The sequence below is a fragment of the Carassius gibelio genome, chromosome B9 (assembly GCF_023724105.1).
Source record: "Carassius gibelio isolate Cgi1373 ecotype wild population from Czech Republic chromosome B9, carGib1.2-hapl.c, whole genome shotgun sequence".
Classification (NCBI taxonomy): Eukaryota; Metazoa; Chordata; class Actinopteri; order Cypriniformes; family Cyprinidae; genus Carassius; species Carassius gibelio.
In genome coordinates, this window is record NC_068404.1 from 22924466 (window position 1) to 22948770 (window position 24305).

Sequence of the window (24305 nt, forward strand, 5' to 3'; positions counted from 1 at the left end):
GCTTCCAAAGAAATTCATGGCTGAAGTTTATTTTTAACACCATTCCTGGATATGGTGCAATGAAGTTTGCAAATAACAGCAGTGCCCATTTACTTGCATTTCTGAATAGGGTTTCCCTGCTTGAAACAGATTATTTTTGTCAGAACGTGAAAATGAGAATGGAAAAGAATATATTTTTTTACAAATATTTGAACTTGTTTCGTGTAAAACCTTCAGTGCATACGTTGATGATGGTAATACAAATATTTAAAAAAATGATAAAATAAAAAGATGATAACAGAAAAGTCATAAAAGTGTCACACACTCTACTGTGTCCAAAACTCTTCCTTTGACATTCAGCAGGAAACCTTATTTTTTATGGTTTATTCTTAACAGTTCTTTCAGATCTTTGCTGTTGGTAACATCCCAAACAGTGTCATGAATTTATTTATATGTGGAATAATTCCTGCAGAGACCCTGCAAATCACAATGGCTAGTGTGTGTTGGTGCGATTATGTTTTGTGTGCATTGTGGGATGGGGGGGGGGCAGACAATGTCTGTATAAAAAATGTATTCAGCGGCTGTTAGAGGCGTTATCTGGGTGGACAACTGACAGGGGGGATATTGCTGTGTTAATCTGAGAGGAAAAATAGAGAGAACAGTGGGCTGATTGACAGAGGAAAAGCGTGTTTACCAATGGCCCCCACAGACGAGGGCTTGCCTGGATTCACATGCGGGTCAGGTAGCTCTCCATTTCCTTGCCTGTCAGCGTGGACAAGCTAAAACACCGGACTTTTGACACTGGCATTTCCCAATGCTCTGTCTCCGTGACAAGCACAGTTGCAAAGGAGGCTCGGGAGGCAAGTCATTTCCGCTGGGAGCCAGGTCAATTTGCACGTTCCCCTGCAGACTTTCAGGAAACCGAAGAAACGTGCGCTATTTCCTCATTATTTCACACCTTGAAATGTCATAAGTGCTGTTGGTGGTCAACTTTTTTCAGCAGGTTTTCTTTCCTTTTCCCTTTTAATTTTGTCTTGTAGCCTTGACCAGGAGCTCATCCTGATCTCAAAACTCTATCAACAACTCATTGAGATTCAGGACAGTTTTTTAGAGAATGTGAAACATCCAGATAAAAACCGTGTGGTGAGGATCAAGGTCATACGATATCTCCTCAGCTGTGTTTCATCTACGGGTAACTTTGACTAAGCATAATACTCTCATAAATGATACCATCGTTCATAATTGCTGTCTTCTCTGTGTCTCTAAGTGTTCAGTCGGGTAATTTATTAAAATAATAATTAATTGGGATTGGGACTTTCAAGCTTCAAAAAATATTTAGAAATGTTGTACATGTGACTCGTGTACTGTATTCCAAGTCTTCTGAAACCATTGATAGCTACATTATGTGTGAAATAAATTAGAATTACAGCTGTTTTTCACTGAAAAATAAGCGATACCGGATTCTCTACTAAATTGTTCTTTTGAGTCGACTCTTCTGACTGAATCACTGCATCCAGTTCACAAACCCCAGTTTTTGAATGAACTCACTGGCTCATGCCGTTGCAGCAGTTAAGAGCCTTGAGGAGAATGAACAAGGTAATTTTGGCTTGTTTGAAACAAAGCAAATATGGCTTCAGAAAGCAGAAGTGGAGTTTCTTAAAACACTAATGGTTTCCCAAGTAATACTGGCTGTTTTTTTTTATTTTTTATTATTATTATTTATGCTATGTCTTTGTTGATGTCTTAGGTAAAGCACCACTAAAAGGAAACTTGACTTTGACTTAAGTGGTACTTTCTCAGGAGCCATGTTCTTTTATACTCTTTTTTTTTCTGGTAGAGAGGAGTGTTCAATTATACTCTGAGCTCTAATACTTTATGACTGATTATCATGTGCATCCTAATAAATGTTAAGACTGACTCATGACTTACATATAGCTCTTTTGTGTATAACTCTGGGTGCAGTTTCCAGATATAAAGCCTATACCAGCTGATAGAAGACAGTGCTCTACAGGTCACACTTACTGTAGGGTCCTAATTGATCAAATAACTGTATAGGTGAACAATGCATTACTTCTAATTCTATTTTGTGCTGCAGTAGGTGTTACTATCTTCATCTGTGGTGCTTCTGGGGGCTGGTGATAAATGTCCTGTGTAGTTTGTGCCTTTATTACCTTTGGTCCAGTACTAGTGATGTGTTTGCCTCAGCAGACAACAGATGCTAGGTAGTTAATTACAAAATTACCAGGTCAACATTACAGCTCCATGCTTCACAAAGTTAAAAGCATTTTCATCATAGCTGTAAATTTTAATCACATGATATGCTAATAAATCAATTAATTATATTGTGCAAGTACAAGTTAAAGGGCATAATAAATTGCTTGCTTTATTTATCATTATTATACTTAATTTCATTAAATTATCATTATTACTGTGCTCAATCAGAAGTAGTAGTATTATTATTTTAATTACATTTTTCTGCAAGGCATTATCCTGATATTGACATACTATATTTTGGCCAACCGACTGTGTTAGTGTTTCATATTTATATATATATATATATATATATATATATACATATACATATAATAAATCATGAAATGTAATTATCTATGAAGATTCGGGAGGAGCGCGTCAGATACTTAGCCTAATCATCACAGGTGGACCACAATCAAGTAATCAATCCCACAGTATAAATATCGCTGACTTACCTCTATCCATTGACGGTTTATCAGCATTTTGGTCCGCATGCACCATGTCCCAAAATCGAGATTCCTCGTCAGAAGACTCATCCAGCTCTTCCCCAGGCCCATCACTGCAGCCAGCCGGCTCCAAAGCCACCCCTTCCCGGCGTGGCAACCAAATCGAGCCCCAGGCTCCAACCCGCGGGCGCGGTACGGCGCGAGCAGCTACTCGCCTCCCAAGACGCCTAGGCCTACCTTCGCCGCCTCCGGCGAGAACCGCGGCCGACTCCCCTGCGTCCTCCTACCGCTCGGCCAGGCATACGATTCCGCCAATCGACAAATGGACGGTGTCGAGTCTGAGGCAGGCCCTGTCCAAAAACGACATCACACCATCAAGCAAGTTAAACAAATCCGAACTGTATGACTTGTATACAAAAAATCTAAATAATAAAATTTCTCCCCAGTCTACCCCCGTACCAAAGAAACGCCAAAAGAAAGGAGTACCTCAGAATTCGCCTCAAAGCACTCCACCATCCTCCGCCGCTAGGCCTAGCTCGCAGCGGCTATCAAGCCGTAGCAAGAGGCCTTCAGCAAGCCTAGGCCGCGCCCCGGTTCCAACCGCAAGGGCGCTCGCTACGTCGCCCGGAGCTCAGCCTCCTTCCGCGGCTCCAATTCCAACAGCTCAGGGCGCCGAAGCCCAAGGAGGCTCCTGGCCGCCTCCTCCACCCATCGCAGCCCCTCCATACGGAACTTTCTATACCAACACCGCAGCCCAGGCAAGCGCTTGGCCGAACAGTTCGCCACATACAGCGCCGCCTCCCGCTTCCTCCAGCTTCGCGCCCGCGGTCCAAGCTAGCGCCTGGTCGAACTGGCTGTCACACAATGCCCCGCCTCCCGCTCTACCGAGCTCCGAGCCCGCCGCTCATGCTAACGCTTGGCCGAACTGGCCGCCTTACACAGCCTCGACTTTAGCCCATCCCAGCTTCGGGCCCGCGGCCCAAGCAACTGCCTGGCCATACTGGCCGCCCAACCCAGCCCCGCAACCCGCGGCCTCAAACTCCGGGCCCGCGGCTCAAGCAAGCGCTTGGCCGCAATCGCTGCCAAACACAGCTCCGCCCCCAGTTGTCGCCACCACCCTCCTCCAAGCGAAATCCCCCCATTCACTCTTCACTGCTACACCAATGCCCATCCCATCAAACGCTGTCGCCCTCGAACCTCCCCAAGTGACCCACAGCATTCGGGCACAGATATTAGCAGGTGCGGATGTAGATCTCTCGTCTCTCCTTTCTCTCCTGCCCCCATCCGATTCAAACCGCCAAATAGACTGCGGGGACTTCTCAGTCACGCTAAAAAATCCAAATCCCCTTTCATCTCGACTTCTCTCCTTCTCCGAATTCACCATCGCATTCAACCGCTACACCGAGATTATCTGCTCAGCCTTCCCCCACAGGCGACGCGAACTAAACGATTATTTGTCTATAATAGCCGAACTCGCGCTGTCCTACGGAGGGGGGCACTTCTACACCTACCACAAGCTTTTTTCCGCTAAATGTGCCATCCGAATAGCTCAGTGGAACCAGTGCCCTTACTGGGGAGCGATCGACTCCGACTTGCACAGTCGCGTATTCCTAGGCTGTAGGAGCATTTCGTGCGCAATCTGCAGGTCCGTGGCTCACTCCACCACAACCTGCCCACAAATAAACCCGGACGCAACCCAACACTCTCTTACTCCCCCGGCAAAATCCACCAGCTATGTCCCAAAATCAGTTACCGCAGCAAACTCACGCCTAGCCCAACCAGGAGAAGAAAGCACCCAGCTATGTATCGCCTTCAACAACGGGAAATGCATCAGACAGCATTGCCGCTATCTACACTCCTGCAAGTTCTGTGGCGGTGCTCATGCACGCATAGTTTGCCCCGTGCATAAAGCCGTAAATAAAAAATCTAAAAATTACCTATCGACTCCTGTGAATATTTTTCGCATGACCATTGAACTAGCACACCATCCCGACAAAGAATTTACTAATTATCTCCTGTCTGGTCTCAAACACGGTTTTAACCCGGGCGTCGTTTGCGAGCTTACCCAAAACACCGTCTGCCGTAATCTCCAATCCGCCCTCGCAGAGCCCGATATAGTAGCTAACCTCATCAAAAAAGAAGTCGATTCAGGCTTCATGATCGGGCCCTTCAATACCCCCCCCTTCAAAACGTTCAGAGTCAGCCCAATCGGAGTGGCTACGAGAAAATTTTCTGGTAAGAAACGCCTAATAGTAGACCTGTCATCTCCGCATAATTCTACAGTCCCGAGCATCAATAGCTTGATACCCCTCGACGAATTTTCACTCAAATACCAAGACATAGATCAGGCAGTCGAACTGATTAAAATCGCGGGCCGAGGAGCCTGGTTAGCAAAAATAGACATCACTTCTGCTTTCAAAGTGATGCCCATCCATCCGGATTTTTGGCACCTGTTCGGGATACGATGGCTCGAGAAATACTATTTCGCCGTCCGGTTAACCTTCGGATGCAAAAGCAGCCCCAAAATTTTTGATATGCTATCAGAAGCCGTTTGCTGGATCCTTTCCAACAATTACGCAATCCCACATATTATCCATCTCTTAGATGACTTCCTGGTCATTTCATCGCCTAAGGCTATCCCAGCCGCCCATATCCTCACCGTCCAAAAAGTCTTTTCCGAGCTCGGGATTCCCATCGCTCAGGAAAAAACCATGGGTCCTGCCACAACCATAGAGTTCCTCGGCATCTACCTCGACTCAGCTAAATTTCAGCTCTCCCTGCCAAAGGAAAAGATTGATAGAATAATTCTCGTCTCATCCACCCTCCTCGACAGCCCTTGTTGTTCTAAACGCGAACTTCTTTCCCTGCTCGGGCATTTAAATTTCGCCATGCGCATAATTCCACAAGGACGCCCATTCATCGCGCACCTTCTAACACTCGCATCATCAGTTCACGCGCTCGAGGACCTCATTCCCCTAACCCATGCATGCCGCGACGAACTTAAATTATGGATCCTGTTCCTTAGACAATGGAACGGGCTTTCTTTTTTTTACAACAATTTAATCTCGTCTCCCATCGACTTGCAGCTGTTTACAGACGCGGCTCCCTCAATTGGTTTCGGAGGTTTCTACCAAGGCCGTTGGTTCGCGTCCACATGGCCCCCCCAGATGCAGGACTCGACCCAGTCCTCAGCTCTTTTCGAGCTCTATCCCCTCGTAGTAGCAGCCTTCCTGTGGGGCAATGAATGGACAACTAAAAGCATTTTAGTGCACTGCGACAACGAAGCCGTAGTTCAGTGCATAAACAAAGGCCGTTCTCACTCCCCCGCCCTCATGCCTCTCCTTAGACGCCTTATATGGATCGCAGCATGCGACCAATTCATAATTAGCGCAAAGCACGTCCCAGGTACAGAAAACCAAATCGCTGACTCCCTGTCTCGTTTTCTGTTTCAGAAATTCAGGACGCTGGCTCCAGAGGCGGACCAATTCCCCACTCCGGTTCCTCACTATTCAGAATTAATATTCCCGTAACTCACCCTCTAAAACCACTCCTCGAAGCATCACTGGACTATATTCTCCAAGCAGTCTCTCCCAGAACCCTCCAGTCATACGTGACTGCATGGAGGTGCTTTAAGTCATTTCACCTCACCTATAACATCCCTTTCCCAGATTTTTCTCTACTCTCCATCACCTCTTTCATTTCGTTCCTCAACGGCACCAAGGGTCTCCAAGTCGGATCTATTAAAAGCTACCTGAGCGGAGTCCAGTTTTTTCACAAACTAATGACCGGCGCTCCTTCACCCGAAATAAATAATTCACAAACCTCCCTCCTAATCAAAGGGATCCAGCGATCCCAGCCCACCCATCCAGACACCAGAAAACCCATAACGCTAGATATCCTCACAAAATGTATCCACACCCTCCGCACAAATTACCAACCCCTCAGCATTGCCCGCACGCTCGACGCCATGTTCATCCTTGCTTTTTTCGGTTTTCTCAGGTGCTCGGAGCTTACGATCTCTTCCAAATTTAATCCTAAAATCAACCCCACCGTGTCAGACCTAACCATACTAGATGACGAAACAATCGCTTATTTAATCAAACAAAGCAAAACAGACCAAACCAACAAAGGCCATTTCATATACATCTTCAATCTCCCCTCCCCAATCCAGCCTTACCAATCTGTCCTCGCTTTTTTACACCTTAGAAATTCCCAGGCAAAATCCCCACACGAACCCCTATTCACCGACGAGTCCAAAAAACCAGTCACTCGTTTCTGGTTCCAAAAACACCTCAAATGCGTCCTGCAATTATCAGGCATCCCAGCGAACAATTTCTCCACCCATTCATTCCGCATCGGGGCAGCAACTTCAGCTGCACAAAAAGGCCTCTCCAACCAACAAATCCAAACTCTAGGAAGATGGTCCTCAGAAGCATACCAAAGCTACATCAGAATAAATCAGTTTCACATTAAGAAAGCCCACCAAACCCTCATCGGCCATAAATAAAAAAAAAAAAAAAAAAAAAAAAAAAAAATCCTATTATACCGCCGACTCCAGCCGCACACTCCCGGCCAAATAACCTAAACCTTTTCTATCCTATGACCAGCGAGGCTTCTCTCTTCGATGACAGGAGCACAAGCTCCCTTCGGATGCCGACGAGAGCCTCCCGGCCAGACAACCTCACCTTTTCCATTCTGCGGCCAACAAGGCTTACCCGTTCGTTGCCAGGAGCTCACACTCCCTTCGGACGTAGGTGAAAGCCCCCGGCTACCTGCTTTTCCATTTCTGTCTTTCGTACGGAGAAGTTTACCCGCCCAAAGTCAAGGCTCCCATTGAACGTAGGCGAGAGCTTCCCGGCTAGACAACCTTACCTTTTCCGTCCTTTGGCCAGCGAGGCTTAACCGTTCTATCCGGGAGCTAAGCTCCTGTCGGACGAAGGTAAGAGCCTCCCGGCCGGACAACCTTTTCCGTCCTTCAGCCAGAGAGGTTTACCCGTTCGATTCCTGGAGCTAAGCTCCTATCGGACGTCGGTCCGAGCCTCCTGGCTAGACAACCTGACCTTTTCCACCCTTGGCCAGCGAGGCTTACCCGTCCGATGTGAGTGCTCCCATCGGACGCCGGCGACAGCCTCCTGGCCAGCCAACCACGACCCTACTGTGTGTTTCAGGTTACTAACCTACAAGCAAGCTGCTTAAATGCTGCAAGTACCTAACACACAATAACTCTCTTTCCTCCCTACGGTCACCAAGGCTAAACCGTCTCTTGCCAGGAGTAGCAAACTCCCTTAAACGCCGACGACAGCCTAACGACCACGCAAACTTACCTTTTCTAAACCTACGGCCTGCGAGGCTCACCCAGTTTGTCCCCGCCGGACGCTGGCAAGAGCCTCCTGGCCACCTATCGTTACCTTTTCTGTCCGCCATCCGGAGAGGCTTACCCGTTCGATGCGCGTGCTCCCTTCGGACGCCGGCGAGAGCCTCCCGGTTAGACAACCTTACCTTTTCCTTTTCTATGGTCAGCGAGGCTTACCCGTTCGATGTGTGTGCTCCCTTCGGACGCTGGCGAGAGCCTCCTGGTCAGACTTGCTTTACGTTTCCACCCTACGGTCGGCGAGGCTTACCCGTTCGATGTGTGTGCTCCCTTCGAACGTCGGCAACAGTCTCTCGGCCACACAACTTACCTTTCCATTTGACGGTAGGCGAGGCTTAACCGTCCGACGCCACGAGTCTCGTCCTCTCGCCAAATCCTGCAAAAAAAAAAAAAAAAAAAAAAAAAAAAAAAAGCTACCCTCAGCTACTCTCACATCTTTTAACCCCGTCTGGCGAGGCTTACCCGTTCGATGTTCTGAGTTTGAGGCCCCATCGGATGCTGCGAGAGTCCTCCCAGTCGGGTTTTCCTTTCCAACCCTCCCCGTCCGCCGAGGCTTACCCGTCTGTCGCGTGCGCTCCCTTCAGACGTCTGGCGAGAGTCTCCCGGACGGGCCTATGCTTGCCAGCCGCAAGTGAATCTCATCCAGCCGATGCCGTGAGTCGGGATCTCCCTTCGGATGTTGCCAGAGTCCTCCTTGTCGGCTGGCCCAAAAGCTTTTTATCTGCCTAACCGAGAGGACCCAGACGTCCATCATCCTGAGTCTCAATCTCCTGTCGGAGGCTTCATGGGCCCTCTCGGTCAGCGTTAGGCCCTTCACCCACTGAATAGCAGGGGCTATCAGCCAGTAGGGCCCGTACGCCGACACCGTGACCTATTCCGGTCGAGGCAACTCGGGTCCTCCCGGTCGGGCACCACAACCACGCCGCTCCTCCTCATCGGCCGGCAGGGCTCACCGATCCAACGCCAAAAAAAAAAAAAAAAAAAACTCCAGTTGAGCATCGGCCCGAGCCCTACCGACCGGGCGCCAACAACCACGTAGTTCACTAGCTGCAGCTGGTAGGGCCTACTCTCTCAACGCCCAAGTCGCTCCCTCCGGAGTACGTAGGCCCTTCCAGCCTGCCAACGAGATAACTTCTCAGAAACCAAATCAGCCCCCGCCAGTACTCTGCTTTTTGGGGGGCATTCTTTAAACTGGCGGCTGTCCTCCTGTACATTTGCCTTTTTGGGGGGTACTCTAGCTTCGGGCAATTCCCGAGCTCGGAGCCCTTCCCCGGACAGCACGCCAAATACGCATACCATACCTCAGCTAATTATATGTAAGCGTGAACTAGTGAAATGTAATTATCTATGAAGATTCGGGAGGAGCGCGTCAGATACTTAGCCTAATCATCACAGGTGGACCACAATCAAGTAATCAATCCCACAGTATAAATATCGCTGACTTACCTCTATCCATTGACGGTTTATCAGCATCCCTCCTCCACCCCATCTCCTCACTTCAAGTTCACTTTACAATATACGGGGAAGGGGGGGTACTCTAGCTTCGGGCAATTCCCGAGCTCGGAGCCCTTCCCCGGACAGCACGCCAAATATGCATACCATACCTCAGCTAATTATATGTAAGCGTGAACTAGTGAATGTATTTTATATGTACAAAGAAATTCCTATTTAAAACGAGTGCCTTATAGTCATTCACTTAAGTCTGAATATGACTTGACATTAAGTATGTCTAAAAAGGTTTTAGTTCTGTTCTGACACATTAAGCTTTTTCAATTACCTTATTAGACAATTCGGTTTAAAAATTAATTTAAATTATGCAAATCAAGCATTACATTGCTTTGCAAAATGAAACGACAGAATTGTCATAACTTTCTGCTGATAGGCTTTTTTTATTTCATATTTTAAATGTTTTATTTGGAAATGTTGCCATTTACTCTGAGGCTTTAACAATATTTGAATGTACCCTGACGGCAATGTTAAACAGCACAATCCTCACAACAAATAACTAATAATTGAATGGCAGTAATTGTAAACATCAATAAAAATGTACTTGGTGGTTCAATGCCTTTAAATAAATACTGCAGCCTCAATGCAGCTAGCATAGACTGCTAACAGAAAACATCCTTGGGTCATTAGAGATTCATACAAAGGCATGAAGCTGGATTATCACTTGAGATTCTACAAACTCTCTCAACAGAGGAAAAAAGGAGAGCAGAAAAAGGACAACACTCTAGAGAGCATTGTCAATTGCCTGACACTTCAAAGCATTGTACACGCCTGCAGTGTGGATCTTCGTAATTCAGCCATTTGTTGGAACAGCAAATTGCTTTCTTATTTTTCTAAGCCACCACTCTTGTTTAAACTTGGCTCACAAAGTGGCTACAAAAAAAAAAAGGAACGCCATGACAGCTTAAATATGGAAGTGCGACAGCAAATCTCCTTTTGAACAAAGATAAAAGGGTAAAACATTTGCCAGGGAGCCGCCAACAGTGTTTGACAAATGAGCCTTGTTCTCTACAAAAGCTGTATTCCTGGAGACAGAGCAAAGTCTAGATGCATGTGGACCAGCAAAGAGAAAGGCCAACCTCTGAACAGTGGTGACAGTGGAGAGACCAGGAGAGACATTAGCCTTTTATAAGCTGAGGTATTTAGCAACTATCTTGACCTTCTCCATCAGCCAGCTTCTGGAAAGTTTCACTCCAACAAGAAAAAGCCTAAAAGACCATGTAAAACTTTGTTTTTATCCTTCCATTCACTGGGAATGCCAGTCACCACATACTAGCGTGACATCTTTGAAAAGGTCATAACTGTGAGTTTACATATGCAAACATCTAAAATAATACTTATGGGAACTTATGCTAAATTCTGGAGCAATCACTTACAGACTTATCTGACAGTCAAGCAAGGATATGCATTATCCAACACTGCGCTGATAATCACTGTGAGCATCCTGTGTTTACAAAGGAAATAAGACAGTGGGGCTATAAAAGTCACATGTGGCTTTAAAGGAATAGTTCACTAAAAATTTGATGACAATTAACTTACCCTCAGGCATCCAAGATGTAGATGAGTTTTCTGCATCATCAGAATAGATTTGAAATTGTTTTGCACAACGTCACTTGCTCACCAGTGGAACCACTGCAGTGAATGGGTGCCTTCAGGATGAGAGTCCAAACAGCAACCGACATGACTCCAGTACATCAATGAAATGTCTTGTGAAATGAAAATCTTTGTTTGTAAGCAACAAGTCCATCATTGAGGCATTTTTAAATTCTTAAGTCCATAATCCATAATAACATTTCCTCTAATGAAAAAGATCATCCCTGTTGTCCTCTCACATCACCAATATATTTGTTTAAAAGAGTTTTGGACTGTTTGTACTTGTAAACAGTGCTTGATCTGTGGATATTTATCTACTGGTTCAGACAAGGTGACATTTTTAACTGGAAAAAGCAATAGTATGAGCTCAAGACTCATATTTTAGCTGGAAGGAATGGTTTGAAAATAAAACATTTTAATTGTCGATTTGTTTTACACAAAAATGCAGCAGCTGAGAGAAAAGTGTGCAACCGCAGTCTGATGTATGTATGTGGCTTGTTCAATCATAAACAACTGACTTTTTGTAATCAGTTAAATTGTATTCCATATAATTATTCACTCATCTGCCAAAATACTGTTAAAAAAATTTAACCTTTTGCAAATATTGATATAGACTGTAGAAAAGGTTAGACTGTAGAAAAGACTGGAGAAATGGCTTAAAATAGAGAACAGTTATTCAAATTGTTATAATATTATTATAATATTATAAAGTACATATTATTGTTTTACTGTTCACAAACAGCCTTTGATATATATATATATATATATATATATATATATATATATATATATATATATATATATATATGGTTGCATTTTACACTAGATAGATGGAAGGAATTCCCTGTAAAACAAAGCCCAGTTGCTTATGACAACGATAATTTACTTTCTTATGGGAACAGAACTAATGGAGCTCTCACATGGCTAATAAACTGTAAAGATGTATAGCCGAGGCTTGTAATCAAACACTGATGATGGCATCCCTGAACTACGCTATTCTTGTGCTCCGTGACAGTGAAGGCAGTAGGCAGTGACAGTAGGAGGTGTGAAGGAGGAGATGCCCCTGTGCACCTTGTATGGGAGGTCTCAGTGATCTCATATTCCATATGGAAGAGTTGGGAATGCTGATGAGTTCAGAAAGTACAAACAGCAAATCTGCTGTCTTGGAGCCTTTCCCAGCAACTGACAAAACAGTATTCTGGCATTTACCCAAGATGTTCGGTGTGCGGGAAATTTTGGGATGTAAAGCCAAAACGCATCCAGCGGGAAGGGGTTGAAGTCACTGTGAAGTAAGCTGTTCAACTTCTTTTCTGTACTAAGCAGGTATTGTCACGGTTCCATGACATTTCTATGCTACTTCTCTTGGCAAGTTTTCTCTGGACAATTGAAAAAGCACTCACAACGCTGAGATGAAGTTGGAACATCTTTTCAAGGAAGTTTAATTCCTTTATATGGGTAATTTCTCATGGATCAATGCATTTCTTGTGATGAAATGCATTTATCATGGACCCATTTTAGCAACATGAAGTCTAGCCAATAATAGTGTTCCTGCTGAGCTCTTTTCAGTTATTTGTTCTATTCTGTTCTATTCTTTTCTCTTCTTTTCTTTTTGTTGTTGTGGTAATGGTGGGCTGGAGGGTAATACATGTGATGAAGAAACTGGTAGTGAACATATTAAAAGATTTCTTAATGTGTCTAGATGTTCTAAAGTCTGGGTAATTCAAAAGTTCACAGGAGCCAGCGTAATCACCTCTCAAAAACTTCCTCCTCCTGCCGTGCCTCTGGCTGCAGCACAGAACACTTTGGGTACCGTTATCTGCCAGTCTTTCAGCTTCACATGTAAAATTGAGTTCATATCTTCACTGCTGATGTGTTGCTTTCTAGGTTCAGTCCAACTTGATGACATCTGGTTTTCAGACTGCTTGTCTCTCCACAGAAAAACAGTTGAGGAACATCTTGGCAGGAATACTGGTGTCCATGTGCTCTGTGAGTAAAGTCATAGCCCATCAGTACTGTATATGTCTTGAGTTCATGTTATATACAACATACAATGATTTTCCTTAAACAAAAACAAACAAAATCAGTACTTAGTAAAAACCAACCAGTAACAAAACTTGTTTTATTTATTATAAAACTTTGTATTACTTAGACTAGCATTCAAAAGTTTTTTTTTTTAAAGAAGTTCAAACTTTTATTCAGCTAAGATGCATTAATCTAATCAAAAATGACATTAAAGACTATTTTTATAAAGATTTGATCTTTAAAAAAAATCCTGTGTTTTTAAACTTTCGATTCAAATTTTCCTGAAAAAAATATAACAGTTATAACAGTTTCTACAAAAATGCTGTTTTCAACATTGATAATAATAAAAAGGATTCTTGAGCAGCAAATGATTTCTGAATGATCATGTGACACTGAAGACTTGAATAATTTCATCTAAAATATATTCAAACAGAAAACAGTTATTTTAAGTTGTAATAATATTTCACAATATTGTATCTCAAAAAACATAAAATTCTTACTAGACTCCAAACTTTTTAACGTTGGCCTAGTGTAATACAAATCTTGAAAAATTAACAATTCAATAAATCAATTTATTTTAAAGGCATTTTTGTTTACTTCTGTACAAATGCTGTATTCTATTTCAACTGTTTTGCAAGCTTCTTCCACACTTGCATAGAAAAGACAACATCAGCTTAATGTTGAACTGAGTGGCAGAGTCTGTTTCTGATTGGTTAGTCTTCTGATTGGCTAAAAAAGCGTAGGCCGCCCCCCACTGACTTTTTTTGCAGTTCACAGAGCCTCAGGCTGTCACTGAGACAAGTGTGAATTTCTCAGGACACCCATTTCAGAGATATCTGTCAAGTAGGAACATTTTCTGTGTACTATTTCAAATAAATTGTTTCCAGCAGCTTTAAGCCAATAATTCATTGCACAAAAGATGGTTTTCAAGAATACCTGAAACTGCTAGCAATGGCAAGGTCATGGGTTCGATTTCCAGGGAAAGCAAAGCTGATGTGTAACTCGTATAAGTTGCTTTGTATAATTAATTTGACATATCATCAACAAATGCATTCAGTGGTATACATTGTTTTTCAATTTATGCATTCCTTTGGAATCAAACCCACAACCTTGGCATTGCTTGCTCCATGCTGTACTGTCTGAGCTACAGGAAGGCTATTTACATTTAGCATTCTTTTTTCTTTGCTGTCTGTGACCCTAACAGCTGACATGTAATTGCTCTAGACATCAGTGAACAAAACACACAGCTCAGTGGCAGGTCAGCTGAAGAAACCTCTTAATTAAATTGCTTCCCATACATTAGAGATATGTCACGCCAGTAGATATACACTCTGTGCTCCAACAATAGCACCATATGGTTATCAGAAATGATAGCAAGTGAACATATTTACACCTACTCACATTGTACCTTCTAATCCCAAAGGCACGAATAAGTATGTGAACCCTTATTATGGTCATTATATATAAAAAAAATAAAAAAAAACATTATGACCTAATCACTAATTACGTTATAAACTTGTTGCAATCTTACCAACGCAGATTTCTTTTAAAATAGTAACTTGGGATAATATAATGTTCTTATCTGATTGTGTAATATATATTATGTAACACATTAATCCCAAAACCGACGCTGGAGAATAAATGTCTGCCATTTGTTACAGGAGAATATACGGCATATATTTCCCCATGGGAATTTTTTGTCCGTGCAAAGAACATCCGATTTCAGATTAATGAATATTACACAATGTATATGTAATACCCAGCACCAGGCATTGTGATTTGCATTGTGTTGAACGTATTACTACATTCTACTTACCATAATCTCTTCAAAGGCTGGGTGTGTATAAGATCAAATCTAGAGGCTCATTTTTTGCTGGCTAGCCTCACAATTCAGTGTCGGCTGGCAGTGCAGTCAGGACTCCTCCAGATGTGATGTTATCAGGAGGAATGACTTTATCTGATTAAGCAAATCTGAGAAAATAACCCAGAGCACAGAAGAGGTTAGGTTTCTGTTCTTTCTAAATTATGTATGGCAACAGAAGGGACATTAGACAGGCTGATCATATTGTGGATATTTGGTTAATTGCTATTATAAATCCTGTTTAATGTCTTAGAGGCCTCATTAGCTCACAGCCCACATTGACTTTTGACACCAGCGTTGGGATTTGCATTATTTCACATCAGAACATGGTACATTTTTGCTACGTGACTTGATTTCTCAAATGCATGGCAGTATGACAGTGTCTTACTTAACACTTGTTATAAAATTCATAATGACAAGTAATTTATAAGTTCAGAATTTAATACTCAAGTCATAAAATGTAAGCAGCAGCCGACAGAATAAAACCGCTTTATACTGCTATATTTACCTACCAGTGCTATACAAATGTATTATGAACAGATGCCAGCATTTTATGGGCTTGTTGTAATACGTCATTGGATTTGGATAAACCAGTGAATGTAACTAGGGCCACAAAAATCTATTTCCATGTACAATCAACTTCTATGTACAAATATATAAAGCCATAAACTATTAAAAACACCATAAAGTGCACCACAGAGCTAAATGCAAGGTTATTTATGAAAGTGCTCTTTTGTGTGTGTGTGTGTGTGTGTGTGTGTGTGTGTGTGTGTGTGTGTGTGTGTGTGTGTGTGTGTTTGCTTTAATGATTTATAATTGTGACCTTTTCTTTATGAGAGCTTTATATGGTCTACAATCAAAAATACCAAATGTTGTCAAATGTTATGCGCAATTCCAAAATTACAAGCATTCGTTACTGATCTTAATAGTCTTAATAGTGAGATTCTGAATAATACATTTCCACAACATGAAGACAAAAACTGCACTACGTTGTAATAGCTTTAATGAAATACTTTTCAATTTTTCTTTTTCAGAAGAAACATGTTACACATTTCATATATGAACAGATAAGGTAGTATAAAAAAAGTGTTTGCCAGAACAAATGTGAAAAAATATTTGTAAATATTTCCAATATTTTTCAATATATGAAAAGGATATGAATACTTATGTATTATTATATATATTTTAATATATTAATGCAAATTATTCTGTTTATTTTCTTAAATAATTTAATATAAATTATTTAATATGGGAAATAGAATTTATTTGCATAAGGGCATGTGCTACTGAATTGTGCATAATGCTACCGGGAACCAACAGTACATTATGACTGAACTAATATTGTTCATTTATTACCTCTATAGCCTTAACCTAACGTACACATGTATCACTATGATGAAATATCTGTAAAGTAAAATGTAACTCTCCTTTGAAATATATCCAAGAATGCCACTATATATAGGTGTCACACCTCTTAATGCTTTACTAGAAGTAGCATGTGCGTGGAGCTCTAAACAATAACAGGGCATAATTAATCAAAGCATGAGAAACTCTAGTTATTATTAGGGCAGACATAGTGCATGAACTAATGAGCACAATATCAAGACATTTTCAATTATCCATCTTTACAGAAAAAATTTCAGCTTGCATTATCAAAAGCTTTCCCACTGAGTAATTCTGCATCTTTGAAGGCCAAACCCCAGGAGCCGGTAATACATGAGTGATCGGTCTGCAGTAGTCTTGAATTAATTTTTGCAAAAATAAGTTATACGAGGCATGGAGGGAGGAACGGTCTGCTGTGGTTCAGAGCATGTGCTTCATGAAACCTGCAGCAGGTATTCCCATGAGCATGGAGAGAGATTGCGTGCAATACAGCAGGTTTGAATGATTGAGAATTATGGTCAAACTGCACCTGTTTCAATTCTGCAAACGGAGAGAGTGGAGAAAATTTATGAATTAATCTAGTGCGCTTTGAATTGAATCCATGTAGAATTAATCCATCCTATGAGACAACCCATGTGCTTTGCAGAATCCTTCCTATAAGGATAAAGTATCCCTTGAGAAATTCACTGCATGTAAGATATCTGGCAGAATCTATTTGTCCAGTGGGTTATTATGAAGAAAAAAACAGGATGATCTGTTTAAAAGAATAGTTCACCAACAAATAAACAAATTCTGCCATTTATTCACCCTCATGTTGTTGCTCTGTGATGTTCTCTCTTTTGTGGCACAAAAATGGCAGTTTTTGAAAGGGTCCTGGGTCAGTCAAGCTCTAAAATGCCAATAAAAGCACCATATGCTTTTTTACCAAACCTCTTTGACTTTATTTGTTCGATGGAACATACACATTGAAAAAAAAATAATAATATTTTTTTTTTTTTTGAAGAATGAAAACATGAAAGAAGATAATACGTGATTTGAAAACAGCAGTGTTGAATAGGGGTTGAACATTTATGACACAGCTATACAGGTCCATTAACTCAAAAGTATTATATAATATACAGGTATTGACATAAGATGCCTTTTTAAACACACCCACAATGACTGCAAAAAATTGTATTTTGAAAAATGTAGCACCATCTAAATGTCAAAATACTGTTTCTTGTTTTCAGAATGAAAACTTTTCATTTTTTGGGTGAATTGTGCCTTTAAGTATTTAATTTACTTAAAAATAAATAAATAAACAAATAAAAATCTGCTCCCATTAGTGATTCCATTCAGTAATCAGCAAATAAGTAAACAAAACAAAGGAGTGCTTTTAGCGTGAAAGCCTAATGTTATTGTAAAACTGATTGAAAGCATCAACCGTCAGAAAATGCAGATGCAGACTTTGTTCCTCTGAATTTCAGTTTTTAAAAAATTACTTTCTTTCACAACCTGAATATGTTAAATCTCATTTCTGCAAATGTAATATTTCTTTGGATAGTGTTCGATTGAAAGAATCATGCCATGAGCCATGGGTAAGTTTTCATTAGCAGAGCCTAAATCCCATGTATTATTAATGTGTAAAAAGAGCCTCTTCAATTGAGAGAGGAACTCAAGATGTTGTATTCAATCTGCCTTAATATGTTTTGTACAAGACTGTGGTATTAGCATCACGGAAAAAAACAGGAGACCATCTCTATTTTTAACCCAAATAAACAACAGCCACAGATTCACTGCACTGATGGAAACTAACAGGGAATGGCAGTGAAAGTTCTTCTTGTATTTTACCAGCATATGAACAGCTCCTACCAAACACAACTGTTCCAGCTTGTAATTGGTTTTCAGAATGTTAAGTATTCAATCTGTCTCATTAGCCAATTATGACACACTTGTATAACAGCATGGCTGTTTTCCAATTCTAAATGTGAGTAGCATTGATTTAAATGAGTAAGATTGTTTTAGGTGGAAAATATTTCATATGTTTTGTTTGTTAAATGAAATGCATCGTAGCTGTGGAATTATTAATGTTTCCGAATGTCTCACGGATTCTCGAGTTTTCACCACATGATCATCAAGTTTGTAGATGCGCTGTGCTTACATGGTTTTGCAATACAATGCCTGGTTCAATTACAAGCCTTGTGCATGTACGGCTACTCAAACATCCCGTTAGCATGAAATACTTCAGAGTCTAAGAATTAAGCACGCTTTAGAGGTCAGTGAAAATGACAAGCTATTTATGAATAACCCATAGCCACTCAAACTAACATGCATGCACTCCATCTGACGTGCAAGTATGCTTTTGGTCTGGCAAGCAGCAGGCAGAAGCCTTTACAAGGGCAAAACAAGACAGATGCTGAGCACTTTGCAGGCCTTAATGAGAGGAGGCAGTGGACCATGAGGAGTAAAGGACAGGCCCCCTGAGAAAGAGCAGAGTGGGCTTATGAAGAACTGCTTAATGCCTGCAGGTCTCAGTTTAGCACCGGGGATTGCAGGATCATCTGCGGCTCTAGTGGAGAAGAATGTAACAAAAAGATCTCAGGGGTGACGTGGCCGAGGGTTAAGTCACATTTAGTGTATTCACATGGAATGGGATGAGAAATTTCATACTGTAAACAGCTTCTTGGTCACTTTCTTTGCCAGCAAAGTATTCCTTTATCAAACAAATAGTTGATTCAGATTATTTCAGATTGTACTGTTTTTGGTTATTTATGCTAGCTGTAAAGTCAATATGAACCAGCTTTCACAACCAATATTATTCGCATAGCCTGACATATTACTGATTGAATCTGGAAAAATCTTTTTTTTTTTACATAAATAATAAAGTATATAATAAATCTAATAAATAAAAATCTTAGTGAGAATTTTTTTTTTACATAAATAATAAAGTATATAATAAATCTAATAAATAAAAATCTTAGTGAGAATTTTTTTTTTTAATCTAGAGATTTTTCCTTTTTCCACTATAAAGACTATTTTATGTAATGGAAATGTTACATGAATGTTTCAGGTTCTTCAGGGAACCATCAATGTCCTTTATTTTTAAATATAATTAAATAGTTAAATAGAATTAAATACAAGAGATTTCTGAGCATTTTACAGCAGTAGAAAGTTGTGAATAAATTAATGAAATTAAAATATTCCCCATAAGAACCTTTAAACAAATCTTAAGAACCTTGTTTTCCACTATAAAGGACCTTTCATGGAATGCAGATGTTGCTTGAATGTTATCGAACTATTAATGCCAATACAGAAACTGCTATTTTTAAGAATGTAGGGCGAGACTTTATGTTATGCTTTGTGAACAGACTGGATTATGAAAAATGTGAAAAAGAGGACTTCAAGATATCCAAAGCATCATGGGTAGCTTTAGCGGTTAGCCCCTGCTGGTAGATGCCATAATTATACCATTATCTAGGAAAACCATAAATGTCTACAAATGATAAACATGCACCAATAAATCGTGGTTTGCACCAGGAACATGTATTATGAAAGCAACAGGGATACATTTGATTTCATGTTAACATTAAATTCTCCTTAACGGCCTCATGTTTGAAACCATGTCTACCTCTGAATACACGGTCCGTGATTACATGCTCCACGCTAGCAACTGGCACAGGTGCAGTGATGCTAATGAATAGACAGGCCTGAATCTGAAGGCCTCCTGTTGTCAGGTCAATTCATACCAAGCTAGTCTGTCCCTGAGGTTAGCATGACTCACAGTCAACCGTGAAGAAACAGATCGCTGCATAGAAGAGAACACTGTAAGTGAAGCGCAAATGAAAGGTTAAGGTCCTGTGAACGATCCCAGCTGGTATAAGAGATGGATGGAGAAGGAGAGGGTCATGTCACAAGGATCAAACAGAAGAAGAAAAAATGGATCGCAAAATGCCTTTCAAAATGGATTTACTTCCATAGCATGGAAAAAAATAATTTGGAAGTCAATAGGCACTTTCTCGCCGTGTAGTTCTAAGAACTCAGTTCTAGTGACTATCCAGCATGGTGGTTCCTAGAGAACAAATTTCTCCCTCGGGCCATTTTCCTGGTTGCATTCAATCCAGCAGAAGGAACTGTGAAGCGGTCAACAGTGACATCTTTATTCTTAGCATTTACAAACATCAACAACTGGTGAATGGAGGACACCTTGATAGGAGCTGGGATTCGTAATAACAGAAATGAAGTGTAAATGCACACTTTACACAATTAAAAAAGCACAGAAAATCTGACTAAATCTCTTGTGACAACTTTCAGTGTTACATATCATTGATGCTGAGAAAATAACACAATGCTGAAGACAACAGGTAGCTAAATGACATTGTTATCACTTTTTTATATGTCGACTGAGTACACAGCTTTGAAAAAATGCCAGATAGCCAGTGTTTTGTATGGCTTAGGCCAATCAGCGTACACTCATGTCACGGGTAAAACTGTTTTTGACCCTGCACTACTCTAAAGTAAGAGCTAATTTAGTTCACCCAAAGAGAATTCGTAGAACTAAATATGTTCTTCGTTCCTGCAGTGCAAACATGCCAAAAAGTGGGAACTTCTGCAAATAGCTCTAACAATTATGAAAATGTTTATCCGGTGTAAAAGTCCCTAATGGGGACCATCAACTGTTTGGTTACAGACAGTTTTCTAAATATATTATTTTATGTTCAACAGAAGAAAGAAATGCATATAGCTTTGTAACAACTTGAGGCTGAATAAAAAATGAAACAGAATTTTCACAATTTTCATTTTGGAAATCACCCAACATTTTTGGGTGAGCTATCCACAGTTTTGCTACCATGTTGTTGGGTCAGCACTTGAGAAAAGTCGAGAACCACTGCTACTGACCAGCTAAGTGTTTGGAGAATGCTATTTGGAAAAGTACAGATAAATAGAGTGTGTTGCTATGGGGAGCGATCACATGGCACAGCACTAGACAGAAGAAAAACTGAGAAAACTTAGTGTTGAGAGTCGCCTGCAGTATTTGCATCCCTGTTTTATTATTTTATTTTGGTCAACATTAAAGTGTACTTCTGCAGTCAGGGCCACAGTACAGCGGGTAGTGCACATGTTCACAGCACATAAGCGCTGTGCCCTCAGGGACGCAGGATTGAATATGGCCTGTGTCAGGTCAACATGAAAAGATATTTGCAACTCAATTTACAGTACTTCCTTAATGTTATCCACTTTCCATTTACAAATAATATTTAATGAAAAAAAGTAGAAAAAGACATGATTCTATCCATTGGATAGTGAAATGTGGGTGTTACATATCATAACAGATTCAAAAACTGGTTGAAAAATAAAAGGGATTAGTGATGTCATCTGAAAAAGAAAGTAATTTCAGAGGCAGAGTAAGCTACAGTATTACAATTTGCTGAATGGACAGGCAAAAAAGACAAAGATTTTAAAAGTGTAAAAAGGTATACATTTGATTCTACATGATGCATTTGAAATTAGAAATGATTTCAGTGGTCTGTGCACAGAATCATTTAGTGCAGTACATTTAAACTCAGGCCATCCAAGATGTAGATTAGTTTGTTTCTTCATTGGAACAGATTTGGAGAAATTTAGCTTTACATCATTTGATCACCAATGGATCCTCTGCAGTAAATGGGTGCCGTCAGAATGAGAGTTCATAAAGCTGATAAAAACATCACAGTAATCTGCACGACTCCAGTCGTCAATTAATGTCTTGTGAAATTAAAAATGGCTCCTTTGTAATAAACAAGTCCAACATTAGACAACTTCAAACCTTTACTATAAGAGAAAAATATGGGGTGGACTTTTCACCGGAGGAAGCATTATTACAGATAATGGACTGGTATTTTGGCTAATGTGACGATTTAAAGTTAAAATGCCTTATTATGGATTTGTATCTTACAAACATGCATCTTTTTTCTTCACAAGATGTTGAACTTGATTCTGACGGCACCCATTCACTGCAGAGGATCCACTGAAGTGATGTGATGATACAGTACATTTATCCAAATCTGTACTGTCAAAGAAACAGTGTTATCCATATCTTGGATGGCCTGACGGTGAGTACATTTTCATTTTGGGGGGCTGAACTGCTCCTTTAAGAACATGTATTCAATATCCAATGTCTTATCAGTGACAAAAAAATTCACCATCTTTGACTGAGAAAGTCTACGTAATCAAAGATTATGCCTTTTTCTCCACAGATTTTCATTTTGTGCCTTTGTAGGAGAAGAATGGGAAGGGTGCTTGGCTATATTTCACTCGGTAATCACAGGGCCTTTTGAGGCAGACTGCGTCACCGTATCCACGGTAACCTTCCTCCATCAGATCTGTCTCTGACAGGTTTTAATGAGGTCATCAGGTCTGCCTCAGCATGCAAAACATCACTTTGAATGCACTCTGCCGTTGCACTAAGAAAATCACATCTCCAGCCGCAACTACGACTCCATAAATTATCACTCTGTGTGCTCACCCCATTACAGCTGCGGCGGTCAGGCAGTCTGATAGTCCATTATTGGAAGGGAAGGATGGCCTCACTGTCTGATTGACCCCCTGCAAGCTGGATTTGACAAAAACAGAAATAAGTTGATACGTCTGTCCCCATTAGACCTTTTTGAGGTCTGGGCTATGATTAACATTGGACTAACATTGGATATAATGCACTCTTTTAAACTCTGGGGAAATACAGGAACATATACAAATTCTGTATATTAACGTCAAATTGACATCATCAGAAGGGTACAACTGAGCTGAAGGTCCCCCTTAAGGAAATATAAAAAATATTTAAAAAAAAAACATATATATCCTACAGTTCAAAAGGTAAATAAACTGATACTTTTATTCAGTAATATTATCTAACTAGCAAATTAAATAATACATCACACCTTTGTGGTTTTCACAAAGGGGGTACAAGCATTTTCAACTGTGAAAAAAATAAGAAATGCTTCTTGATCCCTAAAGGATCATGTGACACTGAAGACTGGTGTAATGGCTGCTGAATATGTGCATGGTGGAAGTAAAACAATAAAAAATTTAAAATGTCCAGGTGCAACTTTCTCTTCAAAGATCTCAGATGTTCTTGAAGCACATAATCGTTTGTCCTGTTAATCTAACACAATATCCAAAGAGTAGAGTATTGAATGGGCAGACGCTTCCAGTGTAATTGCAATCACTGGTCGCTCACCTTCACAATAGTTTGTAAAGTACTAATATTCAACAAGGGAATAATTAGTCAAGATGCTGAATTTTAAGACCTATGACACAGGAACAGACCTGCCATCATTTAGTAAAGCACCCCATGGTTTCTGTCACTAAAACACTCCTTTTTGCAGGTTAGGCAATGTGCTGACAGCAGGAGGCCTGTTGTCAAGGGAGGGTCTAGACAGCTTTCTGTGCATATCCTCCGGGAGGCCTGTAATTGGAGCTGATTACATTGAATACATTATACCTATAACAAATGACCTTCGATACCGGCTTCATGAATCTAACTGATTGAGTGAAATCTCTCTCTGCCCTGCTCACTATACTTTGTACAGTTAACTTTAGAGCACAATTCTCAAAAATAGTTTTCCTTAAAAGAAACATTTGGTAATTATTTACTCACCTTAATAACCATAAGTAACTCTCCACAATTAAATCAAAACAAACCCAATTAAAAAAAATATTTAAAGGGGGGGGGGGGGGGCGGGGGGGGGTGAAATGCTATTTCATGCATACTGAGTTTTTTTTACACTGTTAAAGAGTTGGATTCCCATGCTAAACATGGACAAAGTTTCAAAAATTAAGTTGTACTTTTGAAGGAGTACTCCTTCCGGTTTGTCACAAGTTTCAGAAAGTTTTTTTCGAGTATGGGTCTGTGTGACGTTAGATGGAGTGGTGTTTT

General features: G+C 40.8%; 1 protein-coding gene across 1 annotated transcript; it reads left to right on the top strand.

Annotated features, from left to right (window-relative positions):
• The first annotated feature begins 2731 nt into the window (after positions 1–2731).
• On the top strand, positions 2732–9669 carry LOC127964494 (uncharacterized). The gene has a single exon (XM_052564711.1). It carries the CDS (start codon positions 2732–2734, stop codon positions 6206–6208), a length of 3477 nt encoding a protein of 1158 aa, XP_052420671.1. The 3' UTR covers positions 6209–9669.
• The last annotated feature ends 14636 nt before the right edge of the window (positions 9670–24305 follow it).